This window comes from Dermochelys coriacea, chromosome 6, assembly GCF_009764565.3.
Source record: "Dermochelys coriacea isolate rDerCor1 chromosome 6, rDerCor1.pri.v4, whole genome shotgun sequence".
Taxonomy (NCBI): Eukaryota; Metazoa; Chordata; order Testudines; family Dermochelyidae; genus Dermochelys; species Dermochelys coriacea.
The window spans coordinates 65,639,363-65,661,639 of NC_050073.1; the positions used below are offsets into that span (position 1 = coordinate 65,639,363).

Genomic DNA, 22,277 nt, shown 5'->3' on the forward strand with positions numbered 1-22,277 from the left:
TCAAGATACACTCCATGCAAAGGTACAAAGAAATAGACCAGCCCAGAGGCAGTCCAGCATGTTCATGTGTTAGGAAGAGTTAGAGAATCCTGAATAGAAATGCATTCACTAGAGCTGAGCAAAGTACAACTGTAGTTTCATCTTCCAATTTAAACTAATATTCAACAGTAATACTGTAGATTGCCAAATTTAAGGTCAAGACTGTCAGGACCTATTTGAGAGAGAGAAACAATTTCCTTTGTTGGAGCATACTGTGCAACATAAACATCACAAGATGTTCCTTTTGATGGCAGTTTGACATTTGAGAAACAGATGGATATTGTTGTAAAAAGACCAGTTTGATTCCTGGATGCAAACCCAGTGACCTCGTGTGCACAGCTCATGCACCATAACATATCCATGCTGTAGTGTCAGCCTGAGGGCACACTGAAGGATGTCAAACATACCTTGGATAGATCCTTAATCAAAATGGATAAGGGAGGCATTCCTGGCATGGATCCCAGAGGCACCCCAAGCATAAATTTCCATCAACAAAGGATGTATGAGCACATGAGACATTTTCCCCACTCAGTCAAATTAGAGCTGAACCAAATCAGCTGAAGTAACAAAGTGCAATTAAATAAATTAAGAGCCTTCGACAAATCAGTCAGCACAGCACCCACACTGTGACCTTGGGCAAGGGAGCACCGTGTAACATTAGCAACCTTTACAGAGGGCGGTGGGTGGGTGTCAAGTGCAAGACATTCAGGAGACAAAAATAACTCATCTATCAAATACAGAAACATCTGGCTAGGGACCAAATTCTCCTGCAATTTACAAATTTCAGGCAGTACTAAAAATAGGATCCTCTATACAATGATGGCACTTTAATTTCTATTTTATATGGAGATGTAGAGGGATCTTATTCACACCTTTTCAGATGACTTTCAATATTTTAGGAGTAGGGTGCAGAACAGAACTGAAAGTTTTCTTAGTAGATTCTTCCAGCAAAATGGTCCAATTGCAGATTTCCCTTCTCTGATTTATCCATCTGCGCCTGTCAGTCTCTGCATCTTTCCTATTAGTCTCCATGTCTCTCCGTTCTGTCCTTCTCGAGGCTTTGTGCCTCTTGTGCCTGAGCAGTGACATCCTGCCAGGGCTCACGCATTATAACACCTTTTGTGTGTGTCCACACTGCAGCTGGGCACCAGTCTCCCAGCCTGGGTAGAGAGAGAGAGAGAGACTAGCACCAGTGGGGCTCACCTAGTGCACTAATGTGGATGTTCCAGCTCAGGCTGGGAGCCTGGGCTCTGAATGCTAGTGGATTGGGTGGGCTTAAGCGTCCAAGCTCCAGCCTGAGCCAGAACATCCACATTGCTAGTTTTAGCATGCTAGCTCACGCCCCACCAGCAGGAATCTGTCCACACGGGTTGGAGACCTACTCCCAGCTAAAGTGTAGACATATTCCAAGTGGCGATCCTGTAGTTTATACCACAAATGTACAATTTTTTAAATATACTGGAGACAATGCAACCTTTTATGCACTGGTAGGTTTGATGGTGGTTTTTCTGTTTGGTCCATCAAGGATTTTGTCGGTATTTTTTGTTTGTTTATCAGGTTTTTTAACAACATTACTAGTCAGATATCTCAAACTTAATTGATTATATTGTGTGTCAAGTCACGGCTACCTTTTGGGAGATTCTTGGGCATACTGGAGCTGGTGGGAGTGAGGAAGGGCTAGTAGATCAACCAGAACGGATGCAATTTACACACACAAAGCTACCCCAAAAAGATGGTCTCCACTTGACACATATGGACTGACAAAATTAGTAGGGAAAGAAAGGACATATTCAAGCCTTTCCAGAAGAATGGAATAATAGGATGTAAACAAAATTTTAGAACCATGAGAGAGGTCAATGCAAACTGCATACAAGCTATCAAACACTTTATCAGGTTGGATATGTCTAATGCAACTTTAAGTCTTTGTCCTACATTATCTCAACAAACCTTACTCTCTGCACACCCTTCTCCGTGCCCAACTTTATGCAGCCACATGTGTTCTTCAGATATACTCCCATGCCTGGTCACTGTAGGTAATATTTTCAAAAGCACCTAAGTCTCATTGACGAAGTTTAGGTTCTTTTGAAACTTGAAGTTTAGGTGCTCTTGAAAAGACATAGGCTCCCAAGTCATTTGAGTGCTTTGGAAAACCTATACCCTATAATGTCTATTTTACTTGTCCAAACCACACACCGAATCACAACCTTTATTTCTTTCGCCCATTTTGCTCTCCATGCAGTCTTCCATGAACTTTGAACCCTCTTCTTGACCCTCCTCCCACTCTTCTTCCAGTAGCCCTATATGAACCTTAATCTTCCTCTCTAAGTAACAGTAAAAACAAATCTCAAGGTAAGTATTACTCACTTAAAGCTCCACATTATTTTATTCCTCTACTCTTGTTCTCCTCACTTGCTCCCCTCATCCAGCATTTACCTTCTCTCAAATTTATCATCCAAACTTAGTCCTGATCATGCAACAACTCCTTCCCTGGGGGTGGCCCTGTGCCCATTTGAAGTCCCATTGATATTAATGGGGCTCCCTGCAGGTGCAGAAATCCACCGACTCAGGGCTAGTTACAGGATTGGGGCTTCAGCTGTAAGCTCCCCGGGGTAGAGACATAGTCTTTGGTTTGCAAAATGCCATAACAAGCTGTAAAATTAATACATCATTGCAACAATGCCATTTTGTGTTCTGAAGTTAATTCATACTTGAACAAAGGATGCGGGGAATGGAATCTAAGAACAAGCGACTGTTCTTATAACAAAAAGAAAAGGAGTACTTGTGGCACCTTAGAGACTAACAAATTTATTAGAGCATAAGCTTTCGTGAGCTACAGCTCACTTCATCGGATGCATTTGGTGGAAAAAACAGAGGAGAGATTTATATACACACACACACAGAGAACATGAAACAATGGGTTTATCATACACACTGTAAGGAGAGTGATCACTTAAGATAAGCCATCACCCACAGCAGGGGGGGGAAAGGAGGAAAACCTTCCATGGTGACAAGCAGGTAGGCTAATTCCAGCAGTTAACAAGAATATCAGAGGAACAATGGGGGGTGGGGTGGGGGGGAGAAATACCATGGGGAAATAGTTTTACTTTGTGTAATGACTCATCCATTCCCAGTCTCTATTCAAGCCTAAGTTAATTGTATCCAGTTTGCAAATTAATTCCAATTCAGCAGTCTCTCGTTGGAGTCTGTTTTTGAAGCTTTTTTGTTGAAGTATAGCCACTCTTAGGTCTGTGATCGAGTGACCAGAGAGATTGAAGTGTTCTCCAACTGGTTTTTGAATGTTATAATTCTTGACGTCTGATTTGTGTCCATTCATTCTTTTACGTAGAGACTGTCCAGTTTGGCCAATGTACATGGCAGAGGGGCATTGCTGGCACATGATGGCATATCACATTGGTAGATGCGCAGGTGAACGAGCCTCTGATAGTGTGGCTGATGTGATTAGGCCCTATGATGGTATCCCCTGAATAGATATGTGGACAGAGTTGGCAACGGGCTTTGTTGCAAGGATAGGTTCCTGGGTTAGTGGTTCTGTTGTGTGGTGTGTGCTTGCTGGTGAGTATTTGCTTCAGATTGGGGGGCTGTCTGTAAGCAAGGACTGGTCTGTCTCCCAAGATCTGAGAGAGCGATGGCTCGTCCTTCAGGATAGGTTGTAGATCCTTGATGATGCGTTGGAGAGGTTTTAGTTGGGGGCTGAAGGTGATGGCTAGTGGTGTTCTGTTGTTTTCTTTGTTGGGCCTGTCCTGTAGTAGGTGACTTCTGGGTACTCTTCTGGCTCTGTCAATCTGTTTCTTCACTTCAGCAGGTGGGTATTGTAGTTGTAGGAATGCATGATAGAGATCTTGTAGGTGTTTGTCTCTGTCTGAGGGGTTGGAGCAAATGCGGTTATATCGTAGCGCTTGGCTGTAGACAATGGATCGAGTGGTATGATCTGGATGAAAGCTAGAGGCATGTAGGTAGGAATAGCGGTCAGTAGGTTTCCGATATAGGGTGGTGTTTATGTGACCATCGCTTATTAGCACCGTAGTGTCCAGGAAGTGGATCTCTTGTGTGGACTGGTCCAGGCTGAGGTTGATGGTGGGATGGAAATTGTTGAAATCATGGTGGAATTCCTCAAGAGCTTCTTTTCCATGGGTCCAGATGATGAAGATGTCATCAATGTAGCGCAAGTAGAGTAGGGGCATTAGGGGACGAGAGCTGAGGAAGCGTTGTTCTAAGTCAGCCATAAAAATGTTGGCATACTGTGGGGCCATGCGGGTACCCATCGCAGTGCCGCTGATTTGAAGGTATACATTGTCACCAAATGTGAAATAGTTATGGGTCAGGACAAAGTCACAAAGTTCTGCCACCAGGTTAGCCGTGACAGTATCGGGGATACTGTTCCTGACGGCTTGTAGTCCATCTTTGTGTGGAATGTTGGTGTAGAGGGCTTCTACATCCATAGTGGCTAGGATGGTGTTTTTAGGAAGATCACCAATGGACTGTAGTTTCCTCAGGAAATCGGTGGTGTCTCGAAGATAGCTGGGAGTGCTGGTAACGAAGGGCCTGAGGAGGGAGTCTACATAGCCAGACAATCCTGCTGTCAGGGTGCCAATGCCTGAGATGATGGGGCGTCCAGGATTTCCAGGTTTATGGATCTTGGGTAGCAGATAGAATACCCCAGGTCGGGGCTCCAGGGGTGTGTCTGTGCGGATTTGTTCTTGTGCTTTTTCAGGGAGTTTCTTGAGCAAATGCTGTAGTTTCTTTTGGTAACTCTCAGTGGGATCAGAGGGTAATGGCTTGTAGAAAGTGGTGTTGGAGAGCTGCCTAGTAGCCTCTTGTTCATACTCCGACCTATTCATGATGACGACAGCACCTCCTTTGTCAGCCTTTTTGATTATGATGTCAGAGTTGTTTCTGAGGCTGTGGATGGCACTGTGTTCTGCATGGCTGAGGTTATGGGGTAAGCGATGCTGCTTTTCCACAATTTCAGCTCGTGCACGTCGGCGGAAGCAGTCTATGTAGAAATCCAGGCTGCTGTTTCGACCTTCAGGAGGAGTCCACCCAGAATCCTTCTTTTTGTAGTGTTGGCAGGAAGGTCTCTGTGGGTTAATATGTTGGTCAGAGGTGTGTTGGAAATATTCCTTGAGTCTGAGACGTCGAAAATAGGATTCTAGGTCACCACAGAACTGTATCATGTTCGTGGGGGTGGAGGGGCAAAAGGAGAGGCCCCGAGATAGGACAGATTCTTCCACTGGGCTAAGAGTATAGTTGGATAGATTAACAATATTGCTGGGTGGGTTACGGGAACCATTGTTGTGGCCCCTTGTGGCATATAGTAGTTTAGATAGCTTAGTGTCCTTTTTCTTTTGTAGAGAATCAAAGTGTGTTTTGTAAATGGCTTGTCTAGTTTTTGTAAAGTCCAGCCACGAGGAAGTTTGTGTGGAAGGTTGGTTCTTTATGAGAGTATCCAGTTTTGAGAGCTCATTCTTAATCTTTCCCTGTTTGCTGTAGAGGATGTTAATCAGGTGGTTCCGCAGTTTCCTTGAGAGTGTGTGGCACAAGCTGTCAGCATAGTCTGTGTGGTATGTAGATTGTAATGGATTTTTTACCTTCAGTCCTTTCGGTATGATGTCCATCTGTTTGCATTTGGAGAGGAAGATGATGTCTGTCTGTATCTGTGCGAGTTTTTTCATGAAGTTGACAGATTTCCACTCTATACGGCTAAATTCAGTGCCTTGCATAATGACAGGTTTCAGAGTAGCAGCCGTGTTAGTCTGTATTCGCAAAAAGAAAAGGAGTACTTGTGGCACCTTAGAGACTAACAAATTTATTAGAGCATAAGCTTTCGTGAGCTACAGCTCACTTCATCGGATGCATTTGGTGGAAAAAACTGGAGCCCCGACCTGGGGTATTCTATCTGCTACCCAAGATCCATAAACCTGGAAATCCTGGACGCCCCATCATCTCAGGCATTGGCACCCTGACAGCAGGATTGTCTGGCTATGTAGACTCCCTCCTCAGGCCCTTCGTTACCAGCACTCCCAGCTATCTTCGAGACACCACCGATTTCCTGAGGAAACTACAGTCCATTGGTGATCTTCCTAAAAACACCATCCTAGCCACTATGGATGTAGAAGCCCTCTACACCAACATTCCACACAAAGATGGACTACAAGCCGTCAGGAACAGTATCCCCGATACTGTCACGGCTAACCTGGTGGCAGAACTTTGTGACTTTGTCCTGACCCATAACTATTTCACATTTGGTGACAATGTATACCTTCAAATCAGCGGCACTGCGATGGGTACCCGCATGGCCCCACAGTATGCCAACATTTTTATGGCTGACTTAGAACAACGCTTCCTCAGCTCTCGTCCCCTAATGCCCCTACTCTACTTGCGCTACATTGATGACATCTTCATCATCTGGACCCATGGAAAAGAAGCTCTTGAGGAATTCCACCATGATTTCAACAATTTCCATCCCACCATCAACCTCAGCCTGGACCAGTCCACACAAGAGATCCACTTCCTGGACACTACGGTGCTAATAAGCGATGGTCACATAAACACCACCCTATATCGGAAACCTACTGACCGCTATTCCTACCTACATGCCTCTAGCTTTCATCCAGATCATACCACTCGATCCATTGTCTACAGCCAAGCGCTACGATATAACCGCATTTGCTCCAACCCCTCAGACAGAGACAAACACCTACAAGATCTCTATCATGCATTCCTACAACTACAATACCCACCTGCTGAAGTGAAGAAACAGATTGACAGAGCCAGAAGAGTACCCAGAAGTCACCTACTACAGGACAGGCCCAACAAAGAAAACAACAGAACACCACTAGCCATCACCTTCAGCCCCCAACTAAAACCTCTCCAACGCATCATCAAGGATCTACAACCTATCCTGAAGGACGAGCCATCGCTCTCTCAGATCTTGGGAGACAGACCAGTCCTTGCTTACAGACAGCCCCCCAATCTGAAGCAAATACTCACCAGCAAGCACACACCACACAACAGAACCACTAACCCAGGAACCTATCCTTGCAACAAAGCCCGTTGCCAACTCTGTCCACATATCTATTCAGGGGATACCATCATAGGGCCTAATCACATCAGCCACACTATCAGAGGCTCGTTCACCTGCGCATCTACCAATGTGATATATGCCATCATGTGCCAGCAATGCCCCTCTGCCATGTACATTGGCCAAACTGGACAGTCTCTACGTAAAAGAATGAATGGACACAAATCAGACGTCAAGAATTATAACATTCAAAAACCAGTTGGAGAACACTTCAATCTCTCTGGTCACTCGATCACAGACCTAAGAGTGGCTATACTTCAACAAAAAAGCTTCAAAAACAGACTCCAACGAGAGACTGCTGAATTGGAATTAATTTGCAAACTGGATACAATTAACTTAGGCTTGAATAGAGACTGGGAATGGATGAGTCATTACACAAAGTAAAACTATTTCCCCATGGTATTTCTCCCCCCCACCCCACCCCCCATTGTTCCTCTGATATTCTTGTTAACTGCTGGAATTAGCCTACCTGCTTGTCACCATGGAAGGTTTTCCTCCTTTCCCCCCCCTGCTGTGGGTGATGGCTTATCTTAAGTGATCACTCTCCTTACAGTGTGTATGATAAACCCATTGTTTCATGTTCTCTGTGTGTGTGTATATATAAATCTCTCCTCTGTTTTTTCCACCAAATGCATCCGATGAAGTGAGCTGTAGCTCACGAAAGCTTATGCTCTAATAAATTTGTTAGTCTCTAAGGTGCCACAAGTACTCCTTTTCTTTTTGCGAATACAGACTAACACGGCTGCTACTCTGAAACCTGTTCTTATAACAGACACACTTAAATGTTCCAGCACTGAGCCTGTGCTGCTTGCCCCCTCAGACCTCAAGGACACATTCATTTTGTTAGAACACTCTAAGAGGTAATGGATGCAGAACATACTGGCAGTTCTGTACTTCCTCTTTCAAAAGGTCTGTGGGTTGAAAGCAGATCCCTTTGTAATTATCACAATGGTACTGATTAAAATGGAGTTATATTGGTGTAAAACTGGAGTAACAGTAGTGAATCAGGCCCAGGTCTTGATTTCACATCAAAAGCCTGTCACATTCCTAGCCATGGGAAATACCCAGCTTTCCTGGAATGCATCACTGCCTCAAATATTTGACAAGGGGCTATCAATTTAGAATAAATCCAAGGACAAACAGTGCTTCTCTAGAGCACATACAAACTCTTTTCACTGGTTTTAGAAGCACTAGCCAAAATTAAATCAAGTTTATCTCCTGCTATTAAAGATAGATCCTCAATAAAATCATACAAAAAGGGGATTTAAAAATACACTCTGCTAACACATGCATCTATAATCCCTGAAACTCTCCAGAGTGAGATCAGTGTAAAATCTCTCTTCCAAATAACTCGGGACCAGGTGCTTTCCAAACAATAAAACAATGGTTTCACATCAAAAATCAAAATATATTAAAAGCCTCTATGCAACTCCTAGTATGAAAAACAAAAATCTCTCAAAAAAGCCCATATTGCACCAGCAATATGAAATGAGCACAGGCTACATTTCCCCATCAAATAAACAGCTCAAGTTAAATGGGGAGAAAACATCAGCAATTCTAATGACCAGAAGGAGAACCCAGAGGGATATTGCATACAGTAGAGAAAACAGCAGCAGCATAAAAATGAAATGGCTCAAAGGAATTCATTATCACATAAGGTGGGGTGTAGAACAATAGGATTCCAGGACAATAGTCAGTGAGGCCAGTTCACACACTGCCAGTCACAGCTGGATAGACACAGCATTATTTTATATTATAAATCTTCAACTCACCACTGCCTAATCAGTGCTCTCACTTCTCCAACTTTCTGACGCTCTTTTTTTGCTCATTCACCTTGGGACACTCTCAGAACATGGAGGCATTGCACCAATTAGCTGGTGAAACAGATCACCTCCCTTGCTTCCTACCGAAACTGTAAATAATACAGCTCTGAAAGGAGCCTCACAAAATAAATACATATCCCTGGGGATGGAACATCTTACTGCTTCTGTGGACCTTGTACCTAGACCACTTATAAGACAATACTCTTACACCTCAAGAAGCAACTCAGTTCTATACAGCCGGTTATGCACAGATTCTGAAGGCAAAACAAGAGCAGATATTACATATCTATAAAACATGAACTCTTACTCAAGACCCTCAGTTCCTCTGCTCCACACAGTGACTTCGGACCAATGGGCTATTCCTTCAAATTCAGCCAGCAATCCAAAATGCTCTGGAACTGTCTGCCGATATCCAGTAACCACACTGACGGGTCGAAACTGAAAACAAGCTGTAAGCTGACCAACCTAAAATGTTCCGGACTAGCAAAGAGGTCACCAAACAAGTTTTCCAAATTGCTTTTGCTGGTGTGGCACCCATTCAAGCCTCCAGCAAAAGAATGTGACAGAGACAAGTCTCACCTAGTGCCGAATGAAACTGGGAGCGTCCGACACAGCCTGCGCCTCAATAAGGCAAAGCTGCAGCTGCTGGAATGATGGAGGGTCTGCTATAAAAAGCACATTGCTTTACAGCTCTAGCATTTTGGCTAGAAAAGGCTGCTTCATGGCTCAATATTGAGGCATCCCAGAATAATTATTGCTTGCATGTCGGACAGGAGATACTTCAAGGAAAGGAAGTCCATGCTCAGTGAAACTATGCACACAGACGTTCCTCCTGCCCACTCTGCTCCCAAAGGGAGGGGAAGGTTCTTGTAATTCTTTCAAACAACCAGTCTGGCAAGACCTTCATTGCTTTGGCACTTTTACATCCAGATTTTAACTCAGAGTCATTTGAGGAGGAAAGGGAGGGAAAACCCGAAAATCTTTATGGATCCAATTCTATTTTGATACCATGTGAGCCTGCTCAGGGCTGCAGATATTTCCCTCTGCCACTCCCCTCTCCCAAATTAATGTCCGCACATAAAGCCACATATTTTACACTGAACTGATCCACAGACTTAAAAGCAGACAGTCCTCTCAGCTGAGTTTGTTCTGTTTGAAACTCAGAGCTCAGCACATGAGTACCATTGTTCAGAGGAGGATCACTGGATAAATTTAGATCTATTCCAGAGTTTCCAGTTTGTGGGGTTTATTTTTAGACACATTTTGTTTACTGTAAGAGCAAAAAAATCTGACTAGCCAGCAAAAGTCATTCCCTTGGAATGATATTTTTTAAAAGTGACCCTCCCTGAAACTTCCACTCCTGGGACTAAGTTAACAATGACAGATCAGCAGATGACAGTTACAGCAGATCTTTAGGACCTACCAGTGCTTTTCACAAAAAAGGATCAACACTGCAAAAAACATATAAATGGCAGGTATTTTTCAGTATATACCTTGCATAAATCTAGCCACAAATTTTTGACAGGGTGGGTTTTTAACATAGACCCAGAACTCTCTAGCCATAAATTACCTGTCAAGTTCTCCTTGACAGGATGTTATGTACCTGTCTCAGTATTGCTTTGAAAAGTAGATTTCTGACACCATGTTCAGCATTAATTAAAGAGCTGTGACATTCAGTACAGATTACAACACAAAATGAAGCGATGCTGGATGTACCCTGCCATTAGATCATAGAGACAGGTTTTAAATCCAAAAATCCATAGATGCAGAACAAGCAGTACAAGAAACCAGTGTAAAGCCAACAAACAATAAAAGCAAGAGAAGCTGAAAAAATTCTCTTGATGAGGAATAAGAACAACCTCCTGCAGTAAACCCAAGTCCACCTTTAAATGTCCCACACAAACTAATATCTAGCCCCCACAACTGTTCTCCCTCTCTGCACCCCTCACCTCTTACCTGATAAGTCCAGCTGTCTTGTGTGGTGGTGATTTCTCCACCTGCTTCCCTCTTTGCTTCATGTCAGCTAACCGCTGCCGCATGCTGATGGTCATCTCAGAACTCAGGCGCCAAATGAAGATACAGCTGGAAGTGGGGAAAGAGTGAACAAGTTAAGTTTCCTTTTAGTCCAGTATCATTAATATTTTCCGTCAGTGAGGCTAAGAATTTCCTTTCTGGTTTTGGGAACCAGCCTAAAGGGAGAAGACAGAGCCCAGTGGACACAATTAGAGTGCATGGTACTTTCGAGACAGACATGTAGGGAAGCTCTTCTCCCACCCCAGGCCTGACCACATGAAGGCTCTCCAGCTGCAGGGACTTTTCTGTTGACAAAAGATGCTCTGAAGCTCCTCTTCTGGGGATGTAGGTAAGATTTTGTATATTTGTTAACTTTTGTATATAGCACCTAGATATTACGGCAGTAAGTGCTAAAAAATCCTTTAAAGACACAAAAACTATGGGGCTCCTCACAACATGTCCAATTAGCAGGGAGTAAAATGACCTGCATTTCACTGATGTTCAACCTCTTCTCAGTGCTGAATGATCCCCCCCCTCCCCGCCCACTAATCCACTGGGTCTAATTATACTGAGGTAGAAACAGGGAACTAATGGTACTGTCATTAACAAAGGGTTGCACTCCTTTTGGCCCTAAGCAGGATTTAGCAGGGTTCCTAGATCCCCTAAAGCAAGCTGGTATTCCAAGGGGGTGGTTGCAGCCTCCTTCCAGGCTACAAAGAAGTTCACTTTGAAATGTCCAACAATGACTTTTTTAAAAAAAATCCTGTTCTTGTTATCTCAAATCAGAGGAGCTTGCAACCACCACTGCAAGCACTGGTGCCCCATGATTTTTCTGGAGGCACAAGTTGGTCATATTTTTAAAGTAACAGCATTATATGTCACACCTAGTTGCAAAGATTACAATCTAGTATAAACTTTGTAGAGAGGAGCCCAGCCTATGAAGTTTGGATCTAGATTCAAGCTTTCCCAAAGTTTACACAGGATCCAAACACACATTAAGGTAACCTGATAATGAACTAATGCCAGTACCGTCTACGGAGCATAGGTGTAACAAGCAAGAAAGATGCAAGAAACATTGCTAAGTAAGTGGGGAGCCCATTCTACACAACCTGAAGTTTCCAAATTTCCTTGAGTGTAGCCTCATGAAGATGCCATTAGGGTAACACAATCCTATAAAAAAATCTTGGTACTTCTATGTACTGGTGACTAGAGCTGGTTGAAAAAATGTTGACAAAACTTTTCCCCATCGAAACATATTGGTTTCAACAAAAATTTCATTAGGAAAGTTTCTCAGGTCCTCAATGGAATTTCTGGTAGTTGGGACTCTCACCTGAGATGTGGGAGCCCCGGGTTCAAGTCCTTGCTCTACCAGATTTGGACCGGGGACTTGAACCTGCATCTCCCAGGGAAGTGTTCTATTCTGGAGTTGGGGTGGGCATTTCTCGCTTTCTCTCTCCTCCTGCCCCCCCTCAAATTTTTTCATGGAAAAAAATCAAAATATTTCATTTTGTTGCCACAGGGGAATGAAAACAAATTTCAAAACCTCAAAATGTTTTGCAAAATGGAGAAGTTTTGTGGCAACCCTAGTGGTGACTAGATTCAGGAGCATTGTTCCGAGTTATCGAAACCGTGTGCATTTACACAGACTTCCCCTGAACAATGGAAACTCCCCAGCTAGTTTTTTAAACAGCAGAGTCAAAGTTGTGAGATGCTGCAGCCGAAAGCTAAGGCAGTGGTCTCCAAAGTGGGGTGTGCGCACCCCAGGGGGTGCACAAGACCATCCCTGGGGGTGCGCGGCAGGAGGAGCGTCGCCAAAGGAGCGTCGCCAGCACGGCGGCAGCAGCACTCCCAGACTTTTGATTCTTCCGTGGCACGCCGGCAGCAGCCCGGCTCTCCCCGCTCCGTCTTCAGCTGCACGCCAGCTCTTTTTTTTGCTTCCCTAGTGCTGGACCTGGGGGTGCGCGATCCAAAAAGTTTGGAGATCACTGAGCTAAGGCACCCTTGGGCTGGCCAGCTGCATTCCTTCACAGTGCAGCTTTCTCTCTCACACACAAAAACAACAATAGTTATAATTCCGGGATGTGACATCAACAGCATGAATTACAACTGAGAAAGCAGACCCAGCCTGTTCATGAAGTATCGCACTAGGGCAGGCCAAACCTAGAGATAACTCATGGGCAACATCACAGAGTTTAGGGACATAAAACTCTGCATAATCTTGCTCTGTCTGCTACTCAGCTCCAATCTTCTCCACAGGTCCGCCCACTAAGATTTCCTGGGATGTGCAGCACCTGTTTGGGATCCAGGAAGCACAGAGATTGTTTCGGACATCACAACACACCCGTCAAAATATTGCGATGCCCTGAATGTGTGTGCTCCTCCTGCTTTGCAGAGGTGGTTTAACTCCTGCATGAAATGGCACAAAACCACAGACTGACACTCTACTAAAGGAGGAGAAGAAGTTAATATCACAACAGCAAACCCCATGCTTACCTGTCGCCAGAGACAGAGATCAGGTGTTTGCAATCGTTACTGAACTTCATCCCAGTTACAATCTCTGTGTAAAACAGAACACAAGAACAACGCCTCTTGAAATATGCCACTGTGCAGCACAGATCATTGGCAAAATGGATTTGCTGGGCTCAGCTCTGTACTCAAATATTGATCAGATCCAGCATGTTTGCATGGAGCAGAGATACCCAAATTCCCCTATCACATCTAGGTGGTCCCTCTAGGTCAGAATTAAGATTTATTGATGCATAATAGTGTGTGACAGCCCACGATTGAATGAACATGAAGAATCAGCAATCTGTCCACCTTGAAAAGTGATCCTTCAGGGAACTGTTAAGATGTATTGTACAGAGGATTATGATTCCCTGGAAAAGGAGTGGCTAGTTTATAGTCCTTTGAAGTGGCTGATAAACAGTAAAATGTTTTGCAGAATTTTTATGAGATTTTCAAAATTAAAAAAAAAAGTTGGAATTTCAATAAATATTTTTGATCGTCAAAATTTCAGCCAGCTCTACTCCTGGTCAAAGGAACCCAAATATTTCCAAGGTGGGGTTTTTTGTTTGTTTTTTATTTGAAAATTGAATCACCAATTAACAGTTTCATTCAAAATTCAGAAAAATGTTGACCAGCACTATATGCCACAGTATAACCTGAAGCTAAAAACACATTTGCTGAAGCTTCTGCAACTCACCTGAGTGCCCATACATTGTGGCCACACACTCGCCGGAGTAGAAATCAAAGATGGAGAGGTTCTTGTCAGAACAGCTAGTTGCAATGTAGAGACCCGAGGGATCAGTCTGCACCTGGGTGAGGAGTACAAGAGGCAGAATGGGCTGGTGAGAAAGTACCTTAGACATATGCACAAGAAATGCCCAGAATGCCAGAAAGAGGGGCACATGCACCATAGAAAGAAAGGTTTAGAGTCACTCGAAGCCCTGTACTCCAAAAGGGCATCAGCATAGGTGCTGAAACTAGGGGTGCTGGAGGTGCTGCCACACCCCTGACTTGAAATGGTTTTTCTCTAGGTCCCTGAGCTGAGGAAGGCCAAGTAAAACTAGACCATCCCTGACAGAGGCTGGCTAACAAGTTCTTTAAAACTTCCAATGACAGGGATTCCTCAACCTCACTTAGAAGCCTATTCTAGAGCTTAACTATTCATAGAGTAAGAAAGTTTTTCTTAATATCCAAGCTAAATCTTCCCTGCCACAGATTAAGCCCATTAGTTCTTCACCTACCTTCAGTGGACATGGAGAACAATTGATCATCATGCTCTAATTAACAGCACCTTACATATTTGAAGACTTATCACGTCTTCCCTCAATCTTCTTTTCTCTAGACTAAACATGCCCGGTTTTTTTAAACCTTCTCTCATAGGTCAGGTTTTCTAAACTTTGTAACCTTTGTGACAAAGCTCTGACCTTGCCTCCATGGGTCCCGCGTTTCCTGGCGGGTTTCGCTAGCCTCAGAGGCTCACTGTGACCCTCCACGTAACCCTTCTTTCTCTAGAGACAAGAGTCACAGTCTACTGAGCCATTTTCATCATGAGCCAGTGAGGGAGATGAGGAGAAGTTATCCTTCCTTGCACAGTCTCTGTTGTCTCCCAGTCTCAGTGATTAATCAGGGGGCAAAGGTGGCGGGGGGAGCCCGGGCCCACCCTCTCCTCCGGGCTCCAGCCCAGGGACCCTAATAGTATTGGCTATGGTAGCTGACCTTTTAGAAACATGACATGTACAATTCCCTGGGCTACTTCCCCCACAGCAGCCCTCACTTCCTCAAGCTCCACTTCACCCTTACCTCAGGGCCTCCTTCCTTGTGCCTGATATGGTGTGTACTACTCAGCCTCTCCAACCGCGCAACTTCTTCTCACAGCTCCTGACATGCACCCCCACCTAACTAACTGGGAGGCTTTTAACTAGTTTCAACCAGCCCCTGATTGGCCTCAGGTGTCCCAATCAACCTAGCATTCTCCCTGCCTTCTGGGAAGTTCTTAATTGGCCCCAGGTGTCTTAATTGACCTGGAGCAGCCGCCATTTCACTTAACCTGGTACCAGGGATTTGTTTAGCCTGGAGCTAATATATCTATCTCCCACTACTTTTCCATAGCCCTCTGGCCTTGCCCCGTCGCACTTTTTTGTTGCTCTCCCCTGGACTCTCTCCAGTCGGTCCACATCTTTCTGAAAGTGTGGCATCCAGAAGTAGTCACTGTACTCCAGGTGAGGCTTCACCAATGCCAAATACAGCAGGACAATACCTCCCACATCTCACATAACACACCCCAGAATATTTGCCTTTTTCACAACTGTATCACATTGTTGACTCATAGTCAATATGTGATCCACTATAACGCCCAGATGCTTTTCAGCAGTATTACCCCAAGCCACTTATTCCCCATTTTGTAATGAGCATTTGATTTTTTTCCCCTATATATAGTAATTTGCACCTGTTTTTACTGAATTTCATCTCACTGATTTCAAACCAATTCTCCAATTTGTCATTATTTTGAATTCTAATCCTGTTCGCCAAAGTGCTTGCAATCCCTCCCAGCTTGGGTCAACTGCAATTTTGCAAGTATAGTCTCCACTCCATTATCCAAGTTATCAATGAAAATATTCAATATCAGACCCAGGACAGATCCCCATGGGACCCCACTAAATACATCCTCTCACTTTGACAACAAACCATTGATAACCACTCTTTGAGTAGTCTTTTAACCAGTTATACACCAACATTATAGTAATTATAGATAACATGACTTTTACCCATGCCCCTACTCAGCCGCCAAACCATCCAGCAACCTTATGACAAGGCCCCCCACACAACCCACTTGTCAAAACTATCTCAAGAATTACATCTAGCCTCCTTCCCAAATGCCAAAATCCCCCACAGCACCCCAAACCCAATCTGAGACTAAAGTTGATGGTCTCTGAAGGCCCCCACCACTAACCCCCTTTAATTACTGATTTGGGTCCACTATTTTTGGTTGATCCTGGTTCCTTTAAGGTTTAACCCTATCCCAGGCCCAGAAGTTATAGTTGGGAAAGTTACATAAAATACCAAATCTCTCCAACACCCAAGATCCAAGCCTTCAGCATGGAAACTAGCCATAAGTTTTGTGCTGTTGGGAACTTGTGCTAGCTAATATCATCATCAAACCTCCAGTTTCCACAATTCCATATTGCCTGATAAAAAGCAATGCAATAAAAAAAAAAAAAAAAACACCTCAAATGACTTGTCAACATGTCAACTGCTGTACTTCTACATTTGCTATGTTATCCTCTCTGCATGCTTGGTTCTGGAGCTGTTACTACAACCATGCTTTGACAAACTTTAGAGAAGCAAGAGTACAAAAGTCTCAGTTTGGGGGAAGGTGAGTTGTTTTTTTTTTAACTACTGGTAACAATTTTGGTTATTCTGGTTTGGTCAATGTATTTTTCACAGGGTTCTCTTCTAAAATTCCAATTCTATATATGATCTCAGACTCCAAACAAGTTTAAATACCAGAGCCAAGCATGATTGTCCAGTTACACAGTTACCCTCTAAAAAGTAAAAAACGGGTTGAAAAACAGAAAAATCCTTATGCTGCTATACTTTATTAGTGCTCAGTAGTACAGCACTCTCTCCAGGTCAGCCGAAGCAAATATTTAAAAACAAAAAAAATCCCAAAACCCAACATCAATAATATTTCATTGTTTGGGGCTGCAAAGAATTGAGCACCTAATAAGACAGAGCAGCCCTTTTTCATTTTCAGTGCCTTGGTTTGTAAGTGTAGTAGGGAAGGGGGAACTATAGTAATTGCAGATCAAGTGTAATTACCTATCTGAACAAAAGCAGAAAAAGGTGAATATGCAGGCATTGCATTTGTCAGGAGAGGCGCAGGGCTAGGAAACAAGTGAGCATGGGATCCCAGGGTAGAGGTATACTGGGCAGAGGTGCCCACACCTGCATGCACAGAACCTGCCTACACAGTCCTGGGCTCTAGCGGCGTTCCAAGTCCCTCAGGACAGCAGGGTGTTTCAGCATGAGAGTGGCTGGGTTTAATCTATCCCTAAGTCTCTCATTTGTCTGAAGATCTCTTCCTTGGCAGCACCCTCTCATTTCCTTGGTTTCACAAATATCTCATAAACATTGAATGCCAGCAGCTGCAGCATGTAATCGTAAAGCAAATAAACACACGGGCTAGAATGAGCTCTTTCCAAATGAAGCTCGGGGAAAAAGCAATCACATCCAGACTTCCCAGCAATGGCCAAGAACTACAAGGGAAAACAGAGCCAAGGCAGGAGTCCAAAGACTGCCTTGTACGTAGTATGACACTGACAGCAAGTGCCTCCAGAGCCAACAGGAGCAAATGCCTTTGGTTCTTGTAAGCACCACATAGGCCAAATTCTCTTCTGATGTATATTGGTGCAAGTGCATTGACTTCAATGGAGCATGGCTAATTTAGACCAGCAGAAAATTTGGCCCAGTGTATCACTTGAAATACAATGAGAGAGATTAAAAACAAACACATATTCATTTATCCTCACTTTGGACTGAATTAGCCCATGTGTGTTTACCCAGACTGTGGGTGGGGCGTGATAAGGGCTAGTATTTGCGGGTAGGTGCTGGGAGGGATCTTTGAACTGGATTTCACCATTAGCTAATTGTTTTATGCACCTGGGATGAGGAGCAGCTGCTGCCTGAGTATTTGTCTTGGACACAAATGAATTTGTAAATGAATGTCTTGGGTGCCCAAAGCCTAGGATAGGCAGTTTTTAATATGCACTAGATATCAAACAACAAGAAATTCATGAATAAATGCTATCTATAGTCCACATTTGCACTTCAGAGGGAAAAGTTCATACACCAAAATATCCTGGATCCATCCCTCACTTCCCAAAGTACGAGATTCAGCTCCAAAGAGCCAGGAAAAGAAAGAGAGAACAAGTGTGTGTGGGGAGGGGGGAAACTCGTAGGGATGGAAGGGTGTCATGCTTGAATTTCTGGAGATCTTACTTTAATGAGAGTGCCATCTTCACCTTGGGAGCCCTTGTATAGCTTCTTCTGCTTCCCACTGCTTATGTTGAAAATCCTGCAGGTGACACAAGCCAGAACTCATCACATCCATGCATATTTCTCTGCTTTTTCTTCTCACAAGCCTCCCTCGCCTCCCTCCAGAACAGGCCTCTTGCACAGTCACTGTATGGAATGGAGTGGCAGGATGTAGGGCAAGTGGCCACTGTAAGGGGAGCAGAACTATGCCAGCCATAATTCATAAAGCTCATAATCATTTAAGTGGTTAAAGAAACAGCCTGGGAACTAGCATGGTGGCCCAAAGATCACATTAGTCAGTATCAAGTCCAAGATCTGGATTTGAATTAACACTTTTTCTTGATTCTCATACTGGTACAGTGAAGAGTATGGAGCAATCAGAAGAGAGGGAAATGAACCTCCTAGCACTTAATGACAGCTATTGGCCATATATTACGAGTGACACTATCCAAACTCTACTCAGCTATCACAGCAGTAAGACAGCTGTGACTAGGGGTGCTGGAACAATTTGTACAGTGGGGGTGCTGAGAGCTCTTGAACCAAACTGTAAACCCTGTAGTATATGATGGAAACCACTTAAAGCTAAGGGGTGCAGCAGCAAACTAGTTCCAGTACTGATGGCTGTGGCCCACTCATTAAGAGGCAGGTTATATTTAGGGGTAGGGGTAGGGGAGCAGAGCTTCCATTTAAGCAGCGGTGCAACCCAGACCACCTATCACTGCCCAACTCCTGGGAGCGCACCAAAATCCAACCACATATGAACCAACCTGATGTTACGGTCTTGACAGCCAATAGCAGCATATTTCCAGCTGGGGTCCACATCCATGTCATACAAAGTGGTCTTCCTAACGACGTGGTGTGTCCGGGTAAACCGGACCCCATCGCCCATCTGAGCACAGGGGTTAAAAATTAGTGAAAGCCACATAATGAACCAGTCATGACAAACTATTAAATGTGCATGACTTCCCCAAAAGCAGCTAGCCTGCATAAGCAAACCATGCCCTACAGTGACTCTGCTGGGAGAGATGGTGATTGGAGGTGCAATGAAGTTCTTCCCACAGCCAATGCTCTTGCACCATTTCCTACGAGGACTTCTGCTGGGAAAAGGAATGGGTTCCCTAACCATTCCCTGCAGTGACTGCTGCTGGGAGAAGCTGGGACTGGAGCAGCTGTGCATTTCTTTGTGGCTAACATATCTAACAATCTCCTACACTATCACATTGGGAGAGGCCAGGACTGGAATAGCAACAAACACTGCTCGCACACCATTCCTTGAAGGAGCTTCTCGGTGCAGAGGTTATAGAAGAGCATGTGATGGCTATAACTAAGTTACCTTCTGTGCAGTACGGAAATAGACACTCTTATCTGCTCCACAGCTGATCATTCGCACCTTCCCATCATTGGCTGGGAGAGAGAGAAACAGAAAGGTTTCAGAGTAGCAACCATGTTAGTCTGTATTCGCAAAAAGAAAAGGAGTACTTGTGGCACCTTAGAGACTAACAAATTTATTTGAGCATAAGCTTTCGTGAGCTACAGCTCACTTCATCGGATGCATTCAGTGGATTTTCAGAAAGGGGTCAGTAAATGAACAGGAACCCAACAAGCAATGGAGGAGATTATGTTCTATTTACCCCATTCCTACTTGCCAATGCCTGCCCCCTTCTCCTGTAAATCAGCCCTGCAGGATGGTACACAGAACAGCAGAAGCCCTCTCTTTCCTAGAGAAGGAACAGTCTCCACCATCAGTAGCCCAGAAGGCACCCACAATGAATTCCACATAGGCCTCAGTGAGCAAGCAGACCCATCACACAGCAGGTAGATATTTGATTCTGCAATGTCCCTCAACACTTCAACATCATTGTAGTGGCCTTATTCTCTGGATACTACAGCACTCCCTGCTGATGTGGGTGGAAAAGGTAGCTCTGAGAACAGCCCAGGAACATATGCTGCACTAACTGACCAATCCAACGTTACATGTCTTTCTTATTGCCACTCCCATTTCTGCCTTTGAAAGACCAGACTTTCCTGCCCTGCCAAAAAAAATAACCTCCTTAGAAACCAACTGAAGAGCCTAGAAATTGCTTCGCGCTCAGTGTGCAGACATGACAATCTTTCCAAATGTAGTTAAAGGGGCCACATTCAGTCCTGGTAGAAAATGGACATAATTTCAGCGTCAGTGAAATTGCACCCACATGCACCAGGGTCGAACCGGGCCACAGGGCTGACATGGTGGTCATCAGTTAGTGCACTGCATTGCCCTGCCATCTGAGAGATTCAAGTACAATTTTCAGTCCCTGCCTGCCACTCCTCCAGCCATCAGTAACAGGAGAGCTGTGAAGGCACAGCGCTCTGCTGCTGAGCAGTGTGAGGCACTCCATTCCCCCACAGTGACCACCTGCCCTATATTCTCGACCAATTAATGCTGGCACTGCTACATTTTGAAAAGAGCCTCAACCCGGTCTCTCTCAGCCAGAAGAACAGGAATGGGATGCAGGCATTTGAGATGGATTTAAAAAAAAAAAAAAAAGATCTTTAGAGAATGTGACTCTCCAAAGAAATATGGAGGGAAAGGATACGGTGATTCTGACCTTTCTAGCTATGGAAGGGGAAGGAAAGGTAGCTCGATCTGTCCAAGTGATTAAAAGGTTAAACATGTCTACCTGTGAACTTCACAGCTGTGATGGGAGAGGAGCAGTATTCCTGCTGCTGTTGGGATATCACTCCCGCCAGTACAGAGGGGAGTACAGGATCTCTTACCTGCAAACTTCACAGCTGTGATGGAAGATGAATGCTCATCTAGTGTCTGCTGCAGGCTGTACTCCTTCCCAGCATCCAAGACGTGGATCAGTCTGTCCCGACTGGCTGATGCCAGGAGCTTCAACCCTACCAAGGATTTTACAAGAGGGTGAAACCTTCACTCAGAAGTAATTTGCTCCTTTGGTCACGGTTTTAAACATCCTCTCAAGTTAGGCTACAGAAGATCATCATAGATTAGTGCAAATAAACAGATGTGCACAAGGAAACGTCCTTGGGGTTTCCACCTGTGATAGGGGAAGTAATGATCTGTGTCTACCTAACAGCAAGATGAGGAAGTCTGCTTCAAACTTGGGACCTTTTTTGCAATGCGAATGGCCTTTACTCCGTGAGCTAATGGAGCAGATGATCAGTAGAGGATTGTTACACACGATGGTCAGAATGGAGTCATTTAGCAACACATACACAAGTCAGTATATCATAAGGGGTGCACAAATAATCAATGGGAATAAAGGCTCTGCCCTATTTTACCAGTGTCAGATTTGGAGTACTCCAGGCAGAGGATCTCCGAGTCATGGGCTTCCACCTTCAGCATTTCCCTTAAGGACTGCAACTCATGGATCCTGAAATAGGACACAGATGGATTTCAGTGTGAAAGTGGAACCACAGAGTGAAAAAGGAGAGACACAAACTAGTTTTTATGCCTATCCACACCCCCACCCCATCCTAACTCTCCTCCAGAAGCCCTAGGGATACCTGAGAGTGCCTATCCTGTCGCCTGAGGCCAGGTGCTCTCCACTGGGGCTCACGCACAGTGTGCGAATCCCAACCTTCGTGTCCAAGGCCTGGATGTCAGCCTTGTCTGCGCTCCCGCCAGAGTTGTAATCAGTGTCCAGCAGGGCCTGAGTGTTGTCATCCACATAGATTATTTTCATCAGGTCCTTGGAAAGAGAGAAGGGGACAGTGAAGTATCGAAGCGAAGCAGCGGCAGGCAGACTCCTCATGAA

At 44.5% G+C, this 22,277-nt stretch overlaps 1 protein-coding gene across 4 annotated transcripts in view; it reads right to left on the bottom strand.

The window, feature by feature from the left end:
* MAPKBP1 (mitogen-activated protein kinase binding protein 1) overlaps positions 1-22,277 on the bottom strand; it is a 131,127-nt gene that overhangs the window by 21,210 nt on the left and 87,640 nt on the right. For all 4 annotated transcript variants that reach the window (XM_038407024.2, XM_043517624.1, XM_043517622.1 and 1 more), the window contains 9 exons: positions 22,027-22,211; positions 21,802-21,893; positions 21,274-21,399; positions 19,850-19,920; positions 19,284-19,405; positions 18,481-18,556; positions 14,180-14,291; positions 13,471-13,534; positions 10,921-11,046 (listed from right to left, as the gene is read on the bottom strand). In XM_038407024.2, coding sequence (XP_038262952.1) covers positions 10,921-11,046; positions 13,471-13,534; positions 14,180-14,291; positions 18,481-18,556; positions 19,284-19,405; positions 19,850-19,920; positions 21,274-21,399; positions 21,802-21,893; positions 22,027-22,211 — 974 coding nt within the window. The remainder of the gene's footprint in view (positions 1-10,920; positions 11,047-13,470; positions 13,535-14,179; positions 14,292-18,480; positions 18,557-19,283; positions 19,406-19,849; positions 19,921-21,273; positions 21,400-21,801; positions 21,894-22,026; positions 22,212-22,277) is intronic.